The sequence below is a fragment of the Anguilla anguilla genome, chromosome 7, assembly GCF_013347855.1.
Source record: "Anguilla anguilla isolate fAngAng1 chromosome 7, fAngAng1.pri, whole genome shotgun sequence".
Taxonomy (NCBI): domain Eukaryota; kingdom Metazoa; phylum Chordata; class Actinopteri; order Anguilliformes; family Anguillidae; genus Anguilla; species Anguilla anguilla.
In genome coordinates, this window is record NC_049207.1 from 13,055,714 (window position 1) to 13,077,850 (window position 22,137).

Genomic DNA, 22,137 nt, shown 5'->3' on the forward strand with positions numbered 1-22,137 from the left:
ATCTGATTCAATCTGGCCTCTTTGGTTCTGTGATGCTTAAGTATCCACAGTTTCCGTGGCAACAGCTGCACATAATATGGGAATCACCTGGTACTCCAGCGCCTTCCTGTGGAAGCTACAGAGCAAAAATGAAGATTAATTTCTTTGAACCTATGTGAAATATGAATGAGAAATGCCTAATTACATATTTGAACCAATGTGTTTCCCATCATTTAACATGGGTAATTTACAAAGTCATAACCGTATTCATAAAGGGCCGTGGTCAACAGTGCTGGTACATTTCTTTAACAGTCATCTCAACGCCACAGCAAAAACGACACTCTAGAGAATTGTGCACTTCCAACTTTGTGGCAACAGCTTGAGGAAGGTCCTTTCCTGTTTCAGCATGACAATGCCCCGTGCACAAAGCGAGGTCCATAAATAAATGGCTTGCTGGGTTTAGTGTGGAAATACGTGACTGGCCTGCTCAGAGCTCTGACCTCATCCCCACTGAACACCATTGAGATGAATTGAAACGCTGACTGTGATTCAGGGCTTATCGCCCAATATCATTGGCTGATCTCACTAATGCTCTTGTGGCTGACTGGAAGTGAATCCCCACAGCCATGTTCCAAAATATAGTAGAAAGCCTTCCCAGAAGAGTGGAGGCTGTTATAGCAACAAAGGGGGGGACCAACTCCATGTTAATGCCCATGGTTTTTGAATGAGATGTTCAACAAGCACATATGGGTGTGATGTTCGGGTGTCCACATACTTTTGGCCATGTAGTGTTTAAGTTTAAATTAACTTTAAGTGCATATCCCTCAGCCCTTATTCAAGCAATTCAGTGATACTACTTGTATAGTCCCCAAGCTCCACGAGTAGTAAAGGCTGAGCGAGTACATGTACTCTTTATATGAAAGCCAATCTAAATATTCATATTTATTTTTAGAATTGAAGTTATTACGCTCTTATGGAAAATGTCTGTGAAATATGCACAAATGGGGTCAAGTAACTATAATCCACACAGTACTTCTGTGGTGGTGGCCAGTACTGTCCAGAGCCTTAGGGCTCGGGTAACAGGTACTGTCAAACTGAATCTAGGGGCATCTCACTTTTTTACATGACTGGCTACATAGCTTCCGTTTTAGCTCCAATGAACGCATGTCTCATAGACCGTCTTAAATCACCTGTAATAACCCAGGTGTTAACACAGATGTGTTGTAACAATAAAATTGAACGTTAAGTGCAACAGTACAAGAGTGAGTCATCTCTACTAAGCTATCAGGTACTCAATCTCTGCTGTATTATTATTAATATTATTATTATTATTATTAATAATAATATGTATTGTATTTTAAAATTATTTTTAAACAGGCACTTCATTAGACTGCCTACGTTTTAGGCTCTTGGATTTTGATTACAGATAGTCTATATACGTGACAGATGTTCAACTGTATATTTAACATTAAAACGTAATCTGCAGCCAAAGGTACTCTGATTTAAATCTCACTATGAATATGAATGAAGCAGCTTTAGCGAGGAAAAACTCTATAGCCAGTACGGTATTACTACCCAAATGAGTTATATAAAATATACCGTTAGTACAAAATACGGACAGAACGTCCTAGCTAGAACATCTTTTCAGTAAACAGAGTGTCTCTGACTTGACAGTCTGCCGGGTAACTAGATCTTGATCCAAGATGGCGGCGCAGATGGCGGTAAATTCAGGTATCCACAAAAAGAAAATCTTTGAAATAACGAAATAGCAATTCAGCAAACATGTAATTTGCTATCCTCTATGTGAAATTGCATTTGTTGGTATCGAGCTATGCGTTTATTATTTCTCTATAATAACAGCTTTACGTTCCGTTTGGGGCTAGCCAAGTTCAGATTTCAGTGCAACTACTGCTACCATGCCGCGACTAAGTGCTTGTTACATAGCACTACAGTCTGAAGTTGTCTGACGTGTTGCTAGCTAGCTAAAACAACAAGCGAAGCTTGTTGGTTGTGGTTAGCTGGTTTTGGTGTCATGTTTACTTCTTAAGCAATACGCAGAATTACATTAGGCACATTGGATCACGTGTTGGGAACCGAATGTGATGCTACAGTCTGCTTGGTTGTTCGCTAGATCGGTAGCAACGATGTAGCTATTCAGGTGGGAAGCTGTTTATGTATTTGTATTACTGAAAGGTGTTGTATTTTCTTAAGTAGCTGACATATGTTTTTTTAAATTGACAAACTTCGGTGATGTTAGCTAGTCATTGAAAGCCAGTCAGACATGCTTAGTTTCGTTTTCACTGAAGTGACGTAAACGTAAATAGTTCACATGCAACTGCTTTTACAAAATCGTTAAACTAAGCAATGTGCCTGGCTAAGTTGACTAAAAGTTAAAGTTGGTACCAGTACGATTAACCAGAGTATACTTGTCTCAGGTAAAACAGGTTGTTTTGAATAGCAAATAATTGTTATTTCTTATTGAAAAACATTCTGAAGTTCATGCAGTGTTTACTTTACAGCCCCAGTGTAGATTACAACGAAATCTTGCATCGTTGCTCGATCATTTTGTATATATTAGAAACATGTTGACAAAAGTGAACCTGTCTACATTATGACAATGTTATTGTTTTCGTCCTTGAAGGATTATGTCAATGATTTGATTAAAGTCTTAAAACCAGTAGAATGGATTGGCAATGCATTCTGAAATCTGTCAGAATCTGGCAGCTGTGATGTCAACATAGTTTTTAATCTCTTTTGCATTTGGTCTCAGTTCCTAAATTAGACTACGCTCTGCTTTTCAACCTCATTTGATCAGTAGCTTAAAGTGAGTGAAAAGTTGGTAAAGAAAACAACTGGCATGCTGCAGTGATTATGCTTTTGTATACCGTGCATCGACCTGCCGTGCTTAGGTTTCAGATAATGAAGTCAGGGGGGTATAAGTGTATTTGCATTGAACATTTAGCAGAGGGTCTTCTCCAGAGTATCCTACACAACTTATTTTTTTAAATACAGTGAATCCACCATCTGTATAGCTGGATCATTCCTGAACCAAGTCAGGTTAAGCACCTCACTCAAGGGTACCCCAGGAATCAATTATAAATATTCTTCCATGTTCACATGGCAACATTGAGTGTTGATTCACTCACACCAGTGATTGGCAGCACATGGCAGCTCATTCCATTAAGACGCTTCATGAAGCCTCCCTTCTTCCAAGTAGCATGTTTGTTAACTCTACTGTCCCCCCCCCCCCACTCTGCTCCAGGAGCCAGTTTGTGGGGGCCGCTGAAAGAGCTGTGGGAGACGGTGGAGGGTGCGGTATGGCGGAGGCAGGCAGAGAGCGTCCACCTGCTGGGCCTCCAACTGAAGAAACACAAGCCCCACTTCCTGTCCCTCTTCAGGAACCCTGTGAGTCTGAGGACAGCCGCATCTGAGCACCAGCTCTCATATTATGAATATCTCTCATGTGCTGCCTAAGTTTTGCTGGGCTGCTCGGGTTTGATCAAGGAAAGATCTAATGTTTATACATAATGCAGTGACATGTCTGTTTGTCTGTCTGTTCCTGTCTTACCCCAGCCAAAGAGTGCAGAGCAGAGGGAAAAGGTGCGAAAGGCCAGCTTGGAAGGCATTTCCATTCAGGGCCAGCAAGGGGCACGGCTGTTACCTGAGGCCCTGCTTACAGAAGCCTTCATACTGAGCGACCTCTTTGATATGGGAGAGATGGCAGCCGTGGAGCTGTTGCTAGCAGGTAACTCCGTCCTGTCACCAGAGACTGACATGTAGCATCCACACACGAGAAAAGAGGATCCTCACATTCGTTACATTTACACTTGGCGCAAATGCTCTTGTCTGGGGTGGCTTTCATAGATTACATTTTTTTAAACCTGCAATATATCTATGCAGCTGGATATTTACTGAAGCAATTCAAGCTAAGCTCCTTGCTCAAGGGTGTACTTGTAGTCAGTATGGATCATAGGGCACATGACTGTACTAAACACAAGTGCCTCAGCCGTATATTTTGAGGTTCAGTTGCACCAGTACTGTTAGAAGAGCCGTTAGGTTTGCAGATAACCGGCCCATGTGGGTGACTGTGCGTCTGTTGTGATGAAAGCACTCGCAGCACTTCTCCACCAGCATGATGTTGTAAAAAGGTGTCCCTCAGGCATCTCTCATTACATTACATTACATTATAGGCATTTAGCAGACGCTCTTATCCAGAGCGACGTACAACAAGTGCATAGGTTTCATGATGTCCCCATTGGTTCCCTGCGTGTTTGTTTAGGAGAACACCAGCAGCCATATTTTCCTGGGCTGACGAGAGGGCTGGTGGCCGTGCTCCTGTACTGGGATGGCAGGCGATGTTTGGCCAATTCTCTACACACACTTATCCAGTCCCGACAAGGAAAAACCTTCACCCTTGAACTTAGGTGAGATACAGCTCTGTGCTCACTGTATAGCAGATTTGTTCTCTATTATCCTTATACCCTCTCTCTCTTTTGAGTATGACTCCTATACCCTCTCTTTTGAATATGACTTTTTTACCATATCTTTCGAGTACGTTTATTACTCCCTCTCTTTTGACTTTACTCTGCTTAAGCTGACTCATGATGGTGTCCCTGTCTGTGGCTCATGGTTGTCTCCTCTCTGTCTGTGGCTCATGATGGTCTCCTCTCTGTCTGTGACTCATGGTTGTCCCCGCTCTGTCTGTGGCTCATGATTGTCTCCTCCCTGTATGTATAAGGCTTGTATTTCCCCTTTCTGCCTTTGGGTAATGTTCGCTCACTCACGCTGTCTCCTGTCTGTGCCCCTCAGCGGCGAGCTGGTGGCACTGACCACGCGCTTCACTGACGAGCTGATGAGCCAGGGCCTGACGCCGCGCATCCTGACGCTGGTGTCTGAGATCAGCGTCACGCGGGAGTTTGAGCGCCTGCAGAAGCAGTGCGGCCTGGGCAATGAGAAACACAGGAAGGAGGTGAGAGAGAAAGCCCACTTTCATCACCGATGCCTTGGACCAATCCAATCCCGCGACTCCCCTGTAACCGCCCCCTACTTTCCCCCTCCGCCCTCCGATAGGTGTCCGACCTCATCAAGGAGTGCCGTCTCTCTCTTGCCGAGTGTCTGTTCTCCTGGACCTGCCAGTCGCCGCTGGGCAAGGACGACACCCTGGCCCTGATTGGCTACCTAGAGACGGTGACAGCTGAGGGTGACGGCTCATTGGACAGTGTCAACGTGGCTCTGGTCATGGCGCTCTTGTACTGCCTTGATGTCAGCTTTGTGGAGCAGGGAACAGAGGACAGAGAAGGTAGCTTGGATAATAAACATTAGTCTTTTATTTCCTTTCCTGTTTCAGCTTTGACTTTTAAGGAAATGTGACCATAGCGTTGTTAAGCTATTATGCCTGCAAGGGGTGTTAATCAGTTAGCGACTATACTTTCTCTGGCGGGCGTTAGTGTTTGGGTGGCAGCTGTAGCAGAGCATTTAGTGACAATACATTGTGTGCTTGTGTGTATGTGTGTGTGTGTTTGTTTTGGTGTGTGGTGTGTGTGTGTGTGTTTGGTGTGTATGTGTGCTTGTGTGTGTGTCTGTGTGTTTGGTGTGTATGTGTGCTTGTGTGTATGTTTGTGTGTGTGGTGTGTGTGTGTGTGTGTTTGTTTTGGTGTGTGGTGTGTGTGTGTGTGTGTATGTTTGGTGTGTATGTGTGTTTGTGTGTGTGTCTGTGTGTTTGGTGTGTATGTGTGCTTGTGTGTATGTTTGTGTGTGTGGTGTGTGTGTGTGTGTTTGTTTTGGTGTGTGGTGTGTGTGTGTGTGTGTGTGTATGTTTGGTGTGTATGTGTGGCGTGTGTGTGTGTATGTTTGGTGTGTATGTGTGCTTGTGTGTGTGTGTGTTTGGTGTGTATGTGTGCTTGTGTGTGTGTTTGTGTGTTTGGGGTGTGTGTGCAGATCTGCTGCAGGCCTTGCCCCTGCTGACGGAGAGGGACTACGTGTCTGCGGTCCACAGCCGGCTGATGGAGATGAAGCCCTGGAAGCTTCCGGGCCTGCAGGCGGTGGCGCGTCTGGCCTGGGCCCTGTCCCTGCGCGCCCTGTCCCAGCTGCCACAGGGAGCAGGTACCGCCCCCACGCCATTGGCTGACCTCTGGAGCCCCGCCCCTTTCAGACTGATGCAGTCACATGCACTCCACTAATCTGCATACTCAATCACTAACTGGTAGTCTGCACACTTCAACTGACCAACCTATATGTGGTTTGCTCCCACAGAAATATTCCTCACTTCCTGCTGAAAAAATTTAATTTCAGAATGGTTTGACAAAAATTGACTGTAGCTTAGCATTTAATTTGAATAATTTAAGAGCTGAATGTGTGCTAATATCAGCCTGTATAGAGTGCCCTCAGTACAGGAGCTTTGGAAACGCTGTGGTAGCGCAGTGTTTCTGTGGTGGGACAGCGATCCGTTCGTGCCCTTCGGTGTGGTGAAACCCTTCGTCTCCTCTGCAGCGCTGGTGGAGTTCACCGAGGGGGACGAGACTCTGGCGGACCAGGCCCTGTTGGACAGCGTGTTCCTGTTTCTGACCGAGGGCGTGCTGAGCTGCGAGGCTTTCGTGCAGGAGGAGTTCTACGTCCGCCGCCTGCACTCCCTCATCACAGACTTCCTCGCGCTCATGCCCATGAAGGTAGGGGTCGCCAGAGAGCAGCTGTGGGAAGTGCTGAGACGCAGGAGGGTTTGTCTGAGACACGGAGTGGATTGTCTGAGACACTGAGGGGATTCTCTGGGACACTGAGGGGATTGTTTGAGACACTGAGGGGTTTGTATGAAACACTGAGGTGATTGTCTGAGACACTGAGGGGTTTGTATGAGACACTGAGGGGTTTGTCTGACACACTGAGAGGATTGTCTGAGACACTGAGGGGATTGTCTGAGACACTGAGGGGTTTGTCTGAGACACAGGGGGTTTGGTCCGAGATACAGAGGGGTTTGTCTGAGGCACTGGGGAGTTTGTCTGAAACTGTTGCTCACATCAGCAGGAGTGAATAGGCAGTCTGCCGTGACTAAACATGACTATGTGAGCGCAGGCTGGTGTATGTGAGTGCGCTGGTGTGTAGCTGCTGGTGTGTGTGTGAACTTGCACACGCGTGTTGCAGGTGAAGCAGCTACGGAACCGCGCAGACGAGGACGCCAGGCTCGTGCACATGGCCCTGCAGATGGGCTCTGAGCCCCCCACCTCCCTGCGCAGAGACCTGGACCACCTCATGATCCTGGTGAGCCCCCAGCCCCCCCCTTTCTGCTCCCTGTCACCAAAACACGCTGCGCTCCTCTGCTTTCACCCTCCTCCGTTAGAGGTGGGATCCGAGATGTGTCCTCATTGGCTCTTTCTCTCCTGCCCGTCTCCAGATCGGAGAGTTCTACAGCAAAGACCCCTTCAGCCTGGAGCTGGCCTTGGATTTCTGGTGCCCCTCTGAGTCTCTCCAGCACACCTCCCTCACAGGCTCCTACCTGGGCGTGGCCCTGCAGCGGCCCCCACACAAGCAGGTCAGACCTCCCCCCCCCCCCGCCCCAACGCTTCCTCACCCCCATTTCGTCCCATCATCCTCCTGTTCACCATCGCAAAGATCATGGAAAGGTCCAAAAGTTGTCTGTTTTAGATTGGGTGTAATAAATTAATACAGTGATCATGTGTTGTACGTGCTGGACTCTTCTCTCTGTGTTGAGCTGCTCCAAGAGCACTGCACTTTGCCTGTTTTGGGGCATACTGTCTATGGCTGGAGGATGTCTGTTTAAAAAAAAAAAGAATTACGATGCTGTTGTGTGATACTATACTCTCTGCTGTGTGCTGATGCTATGTTGTCCTCCGTGCTGCAGGTGGTGCTGTCCAAGTTTGTGCGACAGATGGGTGACCCGCTGCCCCCCACCCTGTACATCCCCTACCTGCGCATGCTGAAGGGCCTGGCCACCGGTCCTCAGTGCGCCCAGTACTGCCTGTGTCTGCTGAGGGCCAACGGAGCCCCGCACAGTAAGCACAGGCTAGCGCCCTCAGGGCTACGCTTAGGGCTCTGTATTTACACGCACACACGCAGTTAAAACAGTCCATCGCTGCCAACGTCAAGCATTCGATTATCTGAGCTCTGCTTTCAGAAGCACTGCTTGATACTCCAGTTCTGTTTGCGAACAGAGAGACTACGAAGTCCAAATAATTACTAGAGACCTGTTTGAAGAGTTCTACAAGGAAACTAATATCAGTGAATTTCATTAATTGTTTATTAACTATGAGCGTTTTCAGTACTGATTCATGAAATGGTTGAATATTTTGTCTCTTCCCTAGATTAAGTCATATGATCCTATGACTTGATGATATAAAAAAACCCCATAATATTCTTTTGTGGAAATGCGTTACTTCACCTGCTCATTTTCAGTTGTGTAAGATCTGTTGCGGATGCTGTGTCGGTGTGTGTACCTCCAGGAGAGAACCTGCAGGGAGCAGCAGCGAGTCCTGTGTCCTGGGAGCACTTTTTCCAGTCTCTCATGCTTTACCACGAGAACCTGCGGAGAGATCTACCGAACGCTGACACCGCGCAGTACCGCCACCCGCCACTGCGGGGCATCACCCAGAGGGAGCTGGACGGCCTGACCGCCTTCCTGCAGCTGCTCACCACCATCGTCACCTGGGTACGAGCCTGGCCCCGCCCCACAATGAGATCATGTGTGCACAGGGGCCAATCAGTCAAAAGAATATCGTGTTTCACCTGCCAAAACATCACGGCCTTTCCAATTACTTAAGAGCCTAGTGTACTTTAAGCCTGTGCATGCTTACCCTAGTTAAATGCAAGGGTTTCTTCATGTGTATGTAAGTCTTGTGAAAGGAGGCAGCTCATCACAGGGTTCCCTGTCCTACTTTGCTCTGAATATTAGCAGTGGGCCCATATTTTTGGGGTCAGGTATTGTAGCATGGGGTAGTGAAGTAACCCAAACCTGCGTGGTGCACACCTAAATTTTATCCCCTCCTCCCCTCTAATGATCCAGAGCGAGAGCGCGCGCCTGACCCTGTGCAAGCACCCCCAGTGGACGCCCGTGGTGGTGATGCTGGGGCTGACTCAGTGCAGTATCCCACCCGTCCTGAAGGGGGAGCTCCTCAACTGCCTGGCCGCCTTCGGCAAGTCGCCCGAAGTTGCTGCCTCTCTGTGGCAGTCGCTGGAGTACGCGCAGGTAAGCCAGGGTGAACTCTGGGACCAGACTCAGAAACAATTCTCCTGCAAGGTTAGAGAAATATGAGTTCACACACGCTCACAGACCGCTGGTTTTCTGTCGCCTCCAGGTCCTCCAGACAGTACGAGCCCCAGGACAGAGAGCGGGTGCTGGGATTGAGGTGAGCTACGTGTTGCGGTTTTCTGTGAGTGCGTGTGCCTGTGCGCGCGTGTCCGCACGTGTGTGTGCTGTAGACCTGCGTGTACACGTGTATGTGTGTTCATAACCCTCTCTCTGTCTCTCAGGTGGAGCTGAATGAGATCGAGTCCAGCTGTGAGGAGTACCCTCTGACCCGCGCCTTCTGTCACCTGATCAGCACGCTGGTGGAGAGGGCGCTGCCCGTGAACCTGGGGGTGGGGCTGCGTGCGCCCGGACTGCAGCCCTACCTGGACTTCCTGCGCGACAGCGTCTTCCTGCCCTTCCCCACGCGGGCGTACCGCCATGCGGCGGAAAAGGTACTGCACTTACACACACACTTATACTCTCAGAGGCTGATGTTCTTCCTGGCAGCAGACTTAAGCCAGTCAGGGCTCTGATAAAGTTTGTCTACATTCTCCTGCACTGGCTGTCGAGATTACAGGACAAGCGTGTCTGCATACGATTACAAATTTTTAATTGGGGAGAAAATTGGGAGAGGGGGCATTAAAAAAGTAACATCTGAAGCACCTGTAAATGCAAGCACAACAAAGTAAATATTTGGTGATTTTTGATTCCGAGATGTTTCCTGACTGCAGAAATCCTCAGAGGTGTAGCTGTGGCTCAGTGCTGTGTGTCTGTTGATTTCCTCTCCCCTGCAGTGGGAGGTGGCGGAGGCGGTGCTGGATGTCTTCCACAAGCTGCTTCAGGACTACAAGCCCCAGCCTGCAGACTTCCTGTCCGAGACCGTGGTGCTGCAGGGAGAGCAGATCCCCGCCCACAAGCCCCCTGGATACAGCCTCATGTTCCACCTGCTCAACGACTCGCCCATGCTGGGCCTGTGTCTCCGCCTGCTGGAGGAGGGGCTGTCCCTCCTGGACGCCTACGCCCCCTTCCCTGGTGTGTGTGTGTGTGTGTGTGTGTGTGTGTGTGTGTGAAAAAGGCCTTTCCTAATTTTTATGCTTACTTTCGCAAGGAGTAGTCAATGTGTGGGATAGTCATCATGTAGTAGAGGCAGGAACTCAAGACCAGGCCTGATACGGTGTTGGGTACTATCTAGCCAGCAGGCACTAGGTGCAGTATAGTTAGGAAAATGGTGAGCATTGTTGGGCTTAATGGCCTGTTCTCGTTATCTGCTCCAGTTCTTCTGTAAGTAGCTCTGGATGGCATCTGCTAAGTGGCTGTAATGTAACGCTGTTTGTTGTATAAATTTTGCAGCAGTTGTCCTGTCATTCCTTTTCTGTATCCCTGTGCCTGCCCCTAATCTGCGTGTAACCCCCCGTGCCCCAGGTCAGAAGCAGCTGGAGCAGGCCGTGCTGCACTGCCTCGGCCTGCTGGACCTGGCCCTGCAGAAGCAGGTGGTGTACATGGACCTGCTGAGGGAGAGCCAGGCCACTCTGCTGGCGTCCCCCCTGGAGCAGCTCCTGCAGGGCATCAGTGCGCGCAGTCGCCGGGCAGATCACATCGTCAACATCGCCAGGTACAGGGCCCGCTGCCTCTGATTGGCCAGCTCCACTTCCACTAAGTCTGTCTGCTGCCGTTTACTGGAAGCACAGGACACTTTCAGGTGTTGCCAAGTAACACTGTTGTATTCAGTTGTTAACTTCAAAATGAAAAAAAATAAATTGAATATAACATTTTGTAAGAAAGTATTGGTAGAAAGTGTATGCAAAAATTTGAAGGAACAGCTCTGTTTGTCCTGCAGATTACTTTTACCCCAGCGTGCGGTGCCGTGTATGCTGGGTATTCTGAATGGCACTTTTGTGCATTCCAGGTACCTCTACCACAGTAGTTCCATCCCAGAGGCTGGACTCCTGAGTGCCAAAATCCTGTGCCACATTGCCCGCTACCCCAACATCCAGTCCCGGCTGGTGGGGGACTTCACACATGACCAGGTGAGCTCACTTCCTGCTTCCTGAATGGAACCCTTTCACAGAAGCCTCACTGTTGGCTGTGAAACTTGTGGTACTCACCCACCTCTACATTCCTGTCTGCAGGTGTGTTCTTTGTGATGGTGCAGTAATGAATATTCACAAGCTGTCTGATTTGAATGAATGAATATTCATGACGCAGCCTTGATTTTAATGATGGGCTTTGCCGTGGTTCTTCTCGTATCCATGGCGATGAGAATCAAACCTGAAAGGGCAGCAAGTTAATTACTGCTTGAACATTAAATTGCTCTATCGTGATTTGCGGTGTCTGAAAGGTGGTGTGTTTTTTTGCTGAGGCTCTTTTGTAAGATTGCATGTTGTTGTCAACTTTAGGTCGTGAGTGACAAACTGATGGCGGGATTTGTGGAGTGTCTGGACAACGAGGAGGCAGAGGAAGATGCTGAGAAGGACGAAGGTGAGTGTGGAGTGTTACTTTGGATGTGAACCAGAATCGCAGAATAGTTAACTTCCAGAATTGCAGTAAATCAAGATGGTAAACAATGCTCAGATATAAAGAACATGCTGTTAAATCAAAGAGTGACCCCTAAGATGTGAAATGCTAACTTAGTGGATTTGTATATAGTTAAACACAGACTTTGTTTACAAAAAATGCAAATTGTGTTTGACATGTTGAGGAGTTCTCTTGACTGTGATCAATAGAACATGTGTGAAGTGGTTAGTCTGTGACATTGATTTGAATGTTTGCAGATTCCGACTCGGAGAAGGGAGTGGCACAGATCCGCCATGAGACCAAAATCCACATTCTGAACCTGCTCATCACATCCCTGGAGCTGAAGAGCCCCAACCTGGCCCTCTACCTGCTGGGCTATGAGCTCAAGAAACCCGTCTCCACCACCAACCTGCAGGACGCAGGTATTCACCGTCCGCACTCATCTATGCTGCTCAGGGATACACTCACTCACTGACACACTGAGGCTGCAGGACCATGGTGCACACTGATCCTCAGTGACACACTGAGACTGCATAACCCTGTTACACACTGAGACTGCAGGACCCTGGTAAAACACTGAGACTGCAGGACCCTGGTACACACTGATGCTCACTGGCACACTGAGACTGCAGGACCGTAGTGCACACGGATCCTCACTGACAAACTGATACACCATGACGCAACAAGTTTTCTGGAACAGGACTGAACAGCACCATGACACCACTGCGCTGTGTTTGTGTGCGTGTCCGTGTGTGTCTCAGGAGTGCTGGGGTGTCCGCGGAGCTGCCTGCACGCCATCCTGAGCCTGCTGCAGAGGGGCAGTGAGAAGCGCTCAGGGCCTGTCCTCACCATGCAGGCCCCGCACCTGGCCGAGCTCTGCTACCAGGTACAGCCGCCTGTGACACACGACCCGCTTTTATCCTTTAATCATGCCTTTACAGCGTAAACTACAGAAAACCTGGGGTAAACAAACCTGTGTGTGTGTGTGTGCGCTCCTTGCCCAGGTGATCTACCAGCTGTGCGCGTGTCCAGACACTTCGGGCCCCACCATGCGCTACCTGAGGACCAGCCAGGACTTCCTGTACTCTCACCTGCAGCACCTTCCCTTCATCCTGCCAGGTGAGCTCTCCTGCCCTCACTGAGCGTGTTCCATTACCGCTTTAGGGTCTGCTGCCCCTAGCGTGTGGGTTCTCCCGTCCCTGAGCCCCGCCCACGTCTGCTCCCCAGACGCCAAAATCGCAGCGCTGTCTCAGATGTCCTGGCTGATGAAGACGGCCGCCATCGAGCTGCGGCTGACATCGCTGAACCGCCAGCGCTCCCACACCCAGCGACTGCTGAGCCTGCTGCTGGACGACCAGCCGCACACGCAGCGCGCCGGTAAGGCTAAGCGTTCGCCTAACGTGTAGTGTTCAGCTAACACACACACGCAGCGCGCAGGTAAGGCTAGCAGCGTTCGGCTAACGCGCACAGCATTCAGATAACATGCACACACACGCAGCGCGCAGGTAAGGCTAGCAGCGTTCAGCTAACGCACACAGCATTCAGATAACATATGTAGCATTCGGATAACACACACAGCACGCAGGTAAGGCACGCAGCGTTCTTTAGGATTATCTGGATTCATTATCCGGACACCCAGTGTCCACTTCTGACAGTACTCCTGCATAGCCGGGTTCTATGATGATCCCTCCATTTTGAGGTGACAGGAAGGGCAGGAATAGAACAAGAAGTTGTTCACAGGCAAGAGATTAGCAGTGGAGCTGTATTCGGTGAGCTATCACCTCTTATCTTTCTCGCTCACCCCACAGCAGATGGAGAAATGGGGATGGAGGAGGAGACTCGATCGGTCAGCGGATTCCTTCATTTTGACACTGCTTCTAAAGGTTGGTTTGGGATGCACTTTCCAATCACATAAAGCCACCAGGTCAGAAGGCCTATGCAGTCATTGTCACTGATATGTGATGTAATAATCATGCCATCTTTCCCATGTGATTACTGCATTCTCAACATCTCTCCATCTCCTCAGTGCGAAGGAAACTCCTCAGTATCCTGGACGCCATTGACTTCAGTCAGAAAGTTCCAGAACTGCTGCAGCTTGACTTCTTCGAGCGCACTCAAATAGAGCAAGTCATCTCCAACTGCGAGCACGTGGACAAGCACGGACACACCGTTTGCAATGTGAAGGTTAGTGAGTCACCACACACCTCTCCATCTTTTCACCGCCAGTGCTCGATCTGCTTATCCTGTTAGAATACCTGTGACTTCAGTATTGATGTCTGAGGTTGAGACACTGTCTGTTCTGATTGGCAGCTACTGCACCGAGTCCTAGTTGCAGAAGTCAACGCTCTCCAGGGAAGAGCAGCCATTGGTCAGCGGCCCTTGCTGATGGAGGTGAGTGCGACGCCAGTGCGTCGGAGCTGCGCTGAAGTTCGCGGGCCGGCGTGACTAACCCCGAACCCTTCTCCGCCCCCCAGGAGGTGAACTCCATTCTGCAGCAGGTGGTGGAGAGGAACCACGTGCGCCACAGCCTGAGCGCCAAGCGCCACGCCCTGCAGGCCTGGCGGGAGCTGGTGGAGACGCTGTTCACCGCCTGCCCCTTCGACCTCGTCCCCACAGACGAGCGCCAGCTCATCATCCGAGACCTGCTCCTGGACCTCCACGACAAGGTGGGAGAGGGCTCCCCGCGCGGCTGTGACACAGCGGGAAAGGGGTCCCCCGTATTTACTGAATAAGCTGAGAGGGCTCCCTCAGACCTTTCGTTAGTGTAAGAGGGGTACCCCTGACCCTCTTGATAAGGCGAGAAAGAAGTCCTGCAGCCAGCTGTGACCCTGTTTAGGAGGGTTCCCCCAGACCCTGTCATATGGTGACATATGGCTCCTCACACAAGGCTATGTTTGTATGATTAGCATGGAATTGGTCTCCTCTGCTTATAAGCTCATGTTATTTCTGTGTATATTTGCCTTTTTCCCCTTACTTGCTCTGGCAGTTTTGTGTCTGTTAGTGTGTCAACATGCTCAGGTGCTATCTCTCTCTCGCTTTCTCTCTTTCTCTCTCTGTATCTCTCTGCCCTTCCCTCCCTCCCTCTCTCTCCCCAGGTGCTGTCGGAGGACGCTGCAGTGGAGCTCATGCCGGTGGCGGCTGGAGCCGTCTTCACCCTCACGGCGAACCTCAGCCACTCTGTGATGTCAGAGCAGCAGCAGGGCCTGGGGATGGAGGGCGGGGCCTCGTCCGGGTTCGCCTCCATAGCCAATTCCGCCCTGCACCTGATACTGCGCAAGCTTCTGGACTTCATCCTCTGCACAGGTCAGCCGGCTCCTCCCTCTCTTAATGAATGGTGTTAGTTAGTGTCTCCTTACCTGAGTCTCTTGTGCTTGTGTGTGTGTGTGTGTGTGTGTGTGTGTGTGTGTGTGTGTGTATCTATGTGTGTATGTAATGTAGAGTTTACTGAAGGTTCATTGGCCGTTCTCGTCTGTTGCAGGTGGAGGGTTTCAGCGTCTGCGTGCTCACCTGTATGGCTCCCTGCTCTACTATCTGCAGATTGCTCAGAAGCCAGAGGAGCCAGACACACTGCAGACAGGTACACCAGGCAGAGATGGCCAGGGTGGCAGTGGGCCCAGTTAGTGTGTGTTTCTTCCCCTGGATCAGTAATACCAATAATGCCAAATTAGGGATTTCTGGATGTCACACCCTCTCATTCCCCCTCTGTTTGTCCTTTATTCTCTCTCTCCCTCCCTCCTTATCTCCATGCAGATGGGAAGTCTATGTGGGAGAGGCTGACCGCTCCTGAGGACGGCTTCTCCAAACTGCAGAGGGAGAACCTGTCCATCATCGAGAGCTACGGCACTGCGCTCATGGAGGTGGTGTGCAGGGACGCGTGCGACGGACACGAGATCGGCAGGGTAGGAGAACCCGAAACCGGCCCCCTCAGCGCGTTCGCTGCGTCACATGACCTTTACATCACCTTCAGCGACTTCTCTGCGTCACATGGCCTTTACATTTTTGTGCAATCTTAAACCGCTGTGTCAGAGCCCAGGTCCCTGACTTGTGTGTAGTGTGCTCCCTCCCTTTCTCTTTGCTGATTGGCTGGGCTGTGTTGTAGATGCTGGCCCTGGCGGTGCTGAACCGGATCCTGGCCATTGACAGGCAGCGGCAGTGGCTGCTGTTTGTGTGTAACAGCGGGTACCTGCGTGTGCTGGTGGAGAGCCTCCGTCAGGATGACCTCGCCCTCCAGGTTCTGCTCACCCCCCAGCCCCCTTTGCTCAAGCCCCTCTACGTCTACGAGTCCAAGATGGTGAGAGAGCGCACACTTGGCTGTTTCATTGAGTTTTTTCTTCTAACTCTAAAGACAACGAATACCCTACAAATACGACTTTACAGTGCCCTCAAAATGTTCCTGGTTACAGTTCTCCCTCTCACTCCCTTTTTCTGTGCCCCTGTTCGTTGCTCCCTCTCTGTCTGTCTGTCCTTCCTTCCGTCTGTCCGTCCCTGTATCCATGCCCCCAGGCGCTGCTGATGCGGGTGGCGATGACGGGGCAGGGGGCGGTGGAGCTGCTCCGCTGTGGGCTGGTGGGCCAGCTGGTGGAGTGCCAGGTGTTCGACATGCTGCCCGAGAGCGACTCGCACAGGTGGGGGGCGCTGATCAAAGGGCATAGGTGCACAGAGCACGACGAAGCTGCACTGTGGAAGGATGGGGGGAAATCATGTGGCATGATGCAATGTGTGCTCTCCTCTCACCCTCTAACCGTGCAGAGTGTTTGGTCAGCGAGACCCTTCCGGGTTCATCCCCAGCCCCCTCGATCTCTACAGGCAGATTCTTCTGCCAGCTCTGAGGCTTCTCCAGGTCATACTCACTTCCACTCAGCACCAGCAGGGGGCAGCACAGGTATTGTTTATGTTTTTTTCATGTATGGGTTTGCAAAGTTGGTAAATTACCTTTCACAGTTGTGCAGCATTAGACATTGAGCTGCATTGTTGTTGTTCATGGTTGTTGGTGTGTATTTGAGACTGAAGTTTTTTATGTCTAATCCAGACTGAGGTGTATCTAATTAATATTGCAATGTTTTATGTGTAATCCAGATTGACGTTTGTATGTTTAATTCAGATTGTGATGATCTGTGTGTCATCCAGATTTTGTTGTGTATGTGTAATCCAGATTGAGGTGGATAGGTGTATTCCAGATTCCGGTGTGGTTGTGTAATCCAGATTGTGTGTGCACGGGTTCCAGGTATTGCAGTGGTTGATTGCGCATTCAGACACAATCCAGTCCATCCTGCGCTGCCAGGAGCTGAGCATGGGGGCGCTGCAGGAGCTCTCCATGCTGACGGGCATCATCAGCAAGACCGCCCTGCCAGGTACAGTACAGGGCACCTGAGTCTGCGTTTAGCTCTACTGCTAGCACTGTCGCTCCCGGGACTGTGGTTCGATCTCTGCTTCGGTGTTCAGTGTTGCATTCGGGTCATGAAGCCTTGCTGAAGTCCTTATAATGGGTCTCTGTGTCTGTGTGAGTGCTGATAACTGCATGTGCCTGAGTATTGATCACATCATGTACCTAAACCACCTGACACACCTGTGAGTGAGTGAGAGAGCACACTCGTCATCGTTTCAGTGGTGTAATTTATGTGTATGTTTGTCAGGGGTCCTGAAGATGGATCAGGATATAAACAGCTCTGCTTTAATGGAGTTCCAGGGTCACATTGGGAGATTCCAGGTAGGGGTTACATACAGTATAAAAATACTCTTGCCAACTGCAGCTAAATATCAGATAACACCTCCTCCCCCGAAGTGCCACTGCCCATTAAATTTACCTGTCACCTGCATCTGTCTATAACATACTTCACCTTACCAAGCAGTCTATAAAATACAAATCCCTCCCACATGATATCATGCGACAGTGCTGGGACCTGCATGGGCTCATTACAGATGGTGTTGTGCTGGTGAAATGCATTTGACAGGATTTGGGATATTTGTAGGACAGTGTAGAATGTTCTCGGTGTGAAGCTTGTTCTCTCTCTCTGTCTCTCAGCGACAGTGCCTGTCTCTGCTCGGCCGGCTGGCGGGCAGTGAGCGCGTGCGGATCCTGAAGATGGTGGAGGAGGGCGTGGCCCCGGGGGAGCCGGCCGACCGGCGGGAGGAGATGGAGCTGGCCGCTCAGCAGGTGAGCACGATGCTCCTCAACGCAGACCCCCTTCCCCAAAAAAACAGACCCTCCAGTTCCACAGCCAACCTCTCCCCTCTGCCCGTCTTCCCAGATCTGTGCCAATGTGATGGAGTACTGCCAGACGCTGCTGCTGCAGAGCTCGGCCAAGGCCCAGTTCAGCGTCTGCCTCTTCAGCCCCTCTGCCAGTGAGCCGGCCGTCAGAGACGCCTCCCGCGCAGGTCACTCCCCTTTCACCGTTACCTTTTAAAATGGCGTGCCCAGGAGGTTGCAGGTTCAATTCCTGGATGCCGCGCTGCTGTTTGACTTGTATCCTGTAGCTTCTTGTCCTGAACTACTACAATAAGCATCCAGCAGATATTGTATTATAAAGTGTAAAGGTGTATTATGTGTTTGCGGTGTGGCTTTGGTAAATATCTGTAGAAATACTAGAAATGTAGGTTTATTATCTTCCCAGGATAAAAATCTAATCAGAAATGTTTTTTTTTTTTTTTTTGTATCTTTCAAAAATATTTTCCACAGCAAGCACGTATGTGTTGTGCGTAACCCCTCCCCCCCTTAGGGTGGCAGAAAGGCTAGAGCCTGGTAACACATCAAGACAAGCTTTTATCTTAACAGAGATCACTGTCACCCTCATTTCTATACTGTCTATGTTGTCACCATGCTAGCGCTTGTCGGAGAAACTGCGCAACGGCGCCTTTCTGCCCTGGTGTGAAAGTAATGGTATTGCGGTTCTGTCACCCCCCCCCCCCCCCAGACCTGCCCGTGCCGCTGGCCTCCCGCGTGCCCACGCTGGGCCTGGTGCTCTTCCTGCTGAAGAACGCCACCGCCGACTTCTTCCGCTTCCACCAGAGCCACCAGCAGAGCCTGGGCAAGCTGCAGGGCCTGGAGAACCTGCCCCCGGAGGAGCTCAAAGAGGTGTCGCCACACCGCCACCCCCGCGCCTGTGCTGTACCGCAGCTTGCCTGCCTGCCGGAGTGCTATACCACAGCCCCCACGAACTGCTGCCATACCACACTGTCTCTGTGCCTCTTATATACAGCCTACCTGCTCTACTAGACCATAGTTGCATTACTTCACTGTTTTTACCACTACCACAGCTACTATTATAATACAGCCTCTCTATACCCCTACTATATCACCGCTTCACTGCTCTCCTACTATTCAAAAGCTTAACTGTTCATCTACTATACCACAGCTTCACTGCTCTACTACTATACCACAGCTTCACTGCTCTACTACTATACCACAGCTTCACTGCTCTCCTACTATACAAAAGCTTCACTGCTCTCCTACTAAAACCACAGCTTCACTGCTGTCTCACTATACCAAAACTTCACTTCATCTGCTATACCACAGTTTCACTGCTATTGTACTGTAACAGTTTTGCTCCTTCTGTTCTGCCACCTCTTTGCTCTGTGTTTGTATCAGTGTTTAGGTGCTTGTTAAGAAAGATGAGAAAAATGTAGTTGTGTTACTACACAGAATACTTTCTTCAGTGTTCATGAAGGGTTCATGATTTCTGATGAATTTTCAGTTTTCCTGCTAAACAGAGAGTGACTTAGTGAGCGAGAGTCCTTTCTGACACAGACAGTGTTTGTGAAAGTGCTAACAGAAGGCTTCTCCCTCCCTCTCTCAGCTGTGCCAGGCACTGGCGTACGGGTCAGGAGGGGTGGACAAAATCCCCCCTGTCCAGCGGAGTGTTCTGGCCAAGCGTCGCCTGGTCCAGCTCATCAACAACCGGGCCAAGCTTCTGGCTCTCAGCTCCTGTATCCTTGCGCCATTGTGCAGAAAGTAGACCCTCCGCCAAGGACCCCCCCATTGAGCCAACAGGGAGTGTGGGGAGGGGGGCACAGCTCTTCTTGTGAAGGAACGAGGGGAACGCTGTAGCACTCACAAGGAGGGGGGGGGGGGGGGCGGGGGGGGGATGTGGGGGTTTAACACGAAAAGTTCATTCTGTGGAACGCTTTTTCTGGAGAGGAGATGAAAAACTTTTCAGTTATTTGGGATTATGAGGCAGAAGAGAACTGTATTGAAGGAGAGGCAGTGTGTTGGGAGAATATGGAGGGGGCATATGAGATGACGAAAGGCAATAGCTGCACATGGTGGAATTCCTTGACAGCCTGTCCTTATACAGACGTCATTGAGACCTGTCTGTTCGTGCTGTGGCGCCACCTGGAGTACTACCTGCTGTACTGCACCCCCAGCGACCCCAAGGACTCCCTACTACCAAGCTCTAGTACGTACAGACACCAGAGCCACTGATGCTGGCCAGGTCCCTGCCAGGCATTGCTGTTGCTTTCTCTCACTTCTAAGATCTGTAAGACTGACCTTATTCTGATAATTTTCCCAGACTCCTTTGGGATGCTGCAGAGTGGCGGGGGGCGCAGTTTGGGTCTGTCTCATGTCAGCAGGCAGGACCTGGAGCAGGTGAGAACAGGGTCTCCTGGGAGTTTTTAAAAAAAGATTTATAAATATATGAAGGGGGGCATATTCCCATTTGTCATACAGTGCATAACTTTGGAGGGCACTATGTATATAAATCCTGTGTGTGTGTTTGTTTGTGTGTGTGCCTGTGTGTGTCTATGTGTGCGCGCGTGTGCGTGTCCATGTTGGTGTGTGTGTGCGTGTGTGTGTTTATATGTGTGTATGTGTGTCCATGTTGGTGTGTTTGTGTGTGTGTGTGTTTATATGTGTGTGCGTGTGCGTGCGTGCGTGCGTGTGTGTGTGTGTGTGTGTGTGTGCGCGTATGTGTGTGTGTGTGCGTGTGCGTGTGTGCGTATGTGTGTGTGTGTGTGTGCGTGCGTGCGTGCGTGCGTGTGTGCGTGCGTGTGTGCGTGTGTGTGTTCAGCTCCAGAGCGACGTGGCCTGCAGCTTCGGGGACTCCCTGCAGAGGAAGCTGCTGGAGGTGGAGGTGGTGTACAGTCAGGCGCGCTCGCGCTACACCTTCATACAGGTGCTGGTCCGCAGGATCCGCGGCCTGCTCTGCCGGCCCAAGAGTTAACCCCCCCCCCCCCGGCCCGCCCTAAAGCCCTGCGCACCTCCGCACAGGAAGAGGACGCACCTGAGGGGAAGGGGTGGGGGGGGCGGGGAACAACTGCCCTGCTCCCCACATGTAAGACCCAGGCCCACCCCTGTCCTGTAGGATAAAACCAGCCTCTGAATGAACTGTCCTCTTTGCCTCAGGAACGCTGGTCACTCTTCTCTGTACTCCTTTTACACGTAATCGGCTCATGCGCTGCTGTTTTCCTAGCACACTCGATGAAATTTACTATTGTATAAGGCGTTCTGGATTATATTTTTTGTTATTTCTGAGTTTTTTTTTTTTCTTTTCTTTTTTGTCTTTTTTATTGTGAAAATTAAAATTTTGTAAATCCCTATTCTCTGACTTATGTGCGAGAAGTTTCCAGTTTGATTTGCGTGTTGGTGTTTCGAATTTGTGAATGGACGTTTTTGTCTTATGTTACTGGATAAATTAGGTCATGAGTAAAGTCAGGCATCGTTGAGATGCTAGCATCAGATGTAGCTGCAGATCTGATGTACTTAAATCTTGACATCTTGTCTGCTTGGCAGAAACAATCCTTTTCATTCTTATCCACACTGATTCTTTGGACACAAAGGTCTAATTTAAAGACAGAAGTGTGCACTGATACACAAGAACAGTCTCCACCCAAAACACACAAGTCACAGTTGCTCAGGTTCAGCACAGTCCACATGCCAAAAATCTGCCAAATCCTCTTGTGAGCACTAAAAAACAAGGGAGTATTCCTGACCTTTCTGAAGGATAACTGAACACAAGAAAAATCATCCTGCTCATGAAAACATACTCACAATTCTGTGTAACAGCCTACTGGGAAATAAGAAAACATTGTTAAGCAGGATACAGACCAACTTCAATATTGTAAGGTGATGTTTATACAAAATGAAGAAAAACCAAGGACCACTTGGTTTTGAGCAAACTCAATAAAAACAATTGAATGTCAAAGACTGCAGTTGGCTTGACCAGTGATTTTTGTAACTTTCTAAATTTCTATTCTCTTTTTTAAAAATATGGAGCTTTCTAGCACCATCATGTGCTTTGATTGTACTTCAGGCCTTTAGTCTTGTAGTGAGTGGTAATACATCTACTAAATTCACTTAAACCATTTATGTGCACGTTTTGTGATATGTCACACCCACATGCAAGTTCATTGGCTTGTCCTGCCACCATCCTTTGACATGACCACGAGAAAAATAATTTTTTTTAAAAAGTCAA

General features: G+C 49.7%; 1 protein-coding gene across 2 annotated transcripts; it reads left to right on the forward strand.

Annotated features, from left to right (window-relative positions):
• Positions 1–1,646: 1,646 nt before the first annotated feature.
• nup205 (nucleoporin 205) lies at positions 1,647–21,867 on the forward strand. Of its 2 annotated transcripts, none has more exons than XM_035427209.1 (42): positions 1,647–1,710; positions 3,242–3,384; positions 3,553–3,724; positions 4,259–4,403; positions 4,789–4,948; positions 5,050–5,278; positions 5,917–6,081; positions 6,469–6,644; positions 7,114–7,230; positions 7,364–7,501; positions 7,832–7,982; positions 8,430–8,635; positions 8,990–9,172; positions 9,282–9,332; positions 9,457–9,666; positions 10,009–10,246; positions 10,637–10,826; positions 11,121–11,241; positions 11,611–11,692; positions 11,986–12,150; positions 12,490–12,614; positions 12,733–12,847; positions 12,956–13,105; positions 13,540–13,611; positions 13,755–13,912; positions 14,039–14,119; positions 14,203–14,394; positions 14,824–15,031; positions 15,207–15,305; positions 15,479–15,627; positions 15,828–16,019; positions 16,232–16,353; positions 16,478–16,610; positions 16,953–17,079; positions 17,362–17,435; positions 17,751–17,882; positions 17,977–18,103; positions 18,640–18,800; positions 19,522–19,651; positions 20,020–20,121; positions 20,236–20,312; positions 20,734–21,867. In XM_035427209.1, the coding sequence occupies exons 1-42, from the start codon at positions 1,683–1,685 to the stop codon at positions 20,884–20,886; spliced, it is 5,949 nt and encodes a 1,982-aa protein (XP_035283100.1). In that variant the 5' UTR covers positions 1,647–1,682; the 3' UTR covers positions 20,887–21,867. The 2 variants fall into 2 exon arrangements, with proteins under 2 accessions (XP_035283100.1, XP_035283099.1); XM_035427208.1 differs by having other exon boundaries at positions 1,683–1,710; positions 13,537–13,611.
• Positions 21,868–22,137: the final 270 nt, after the last annotated feature.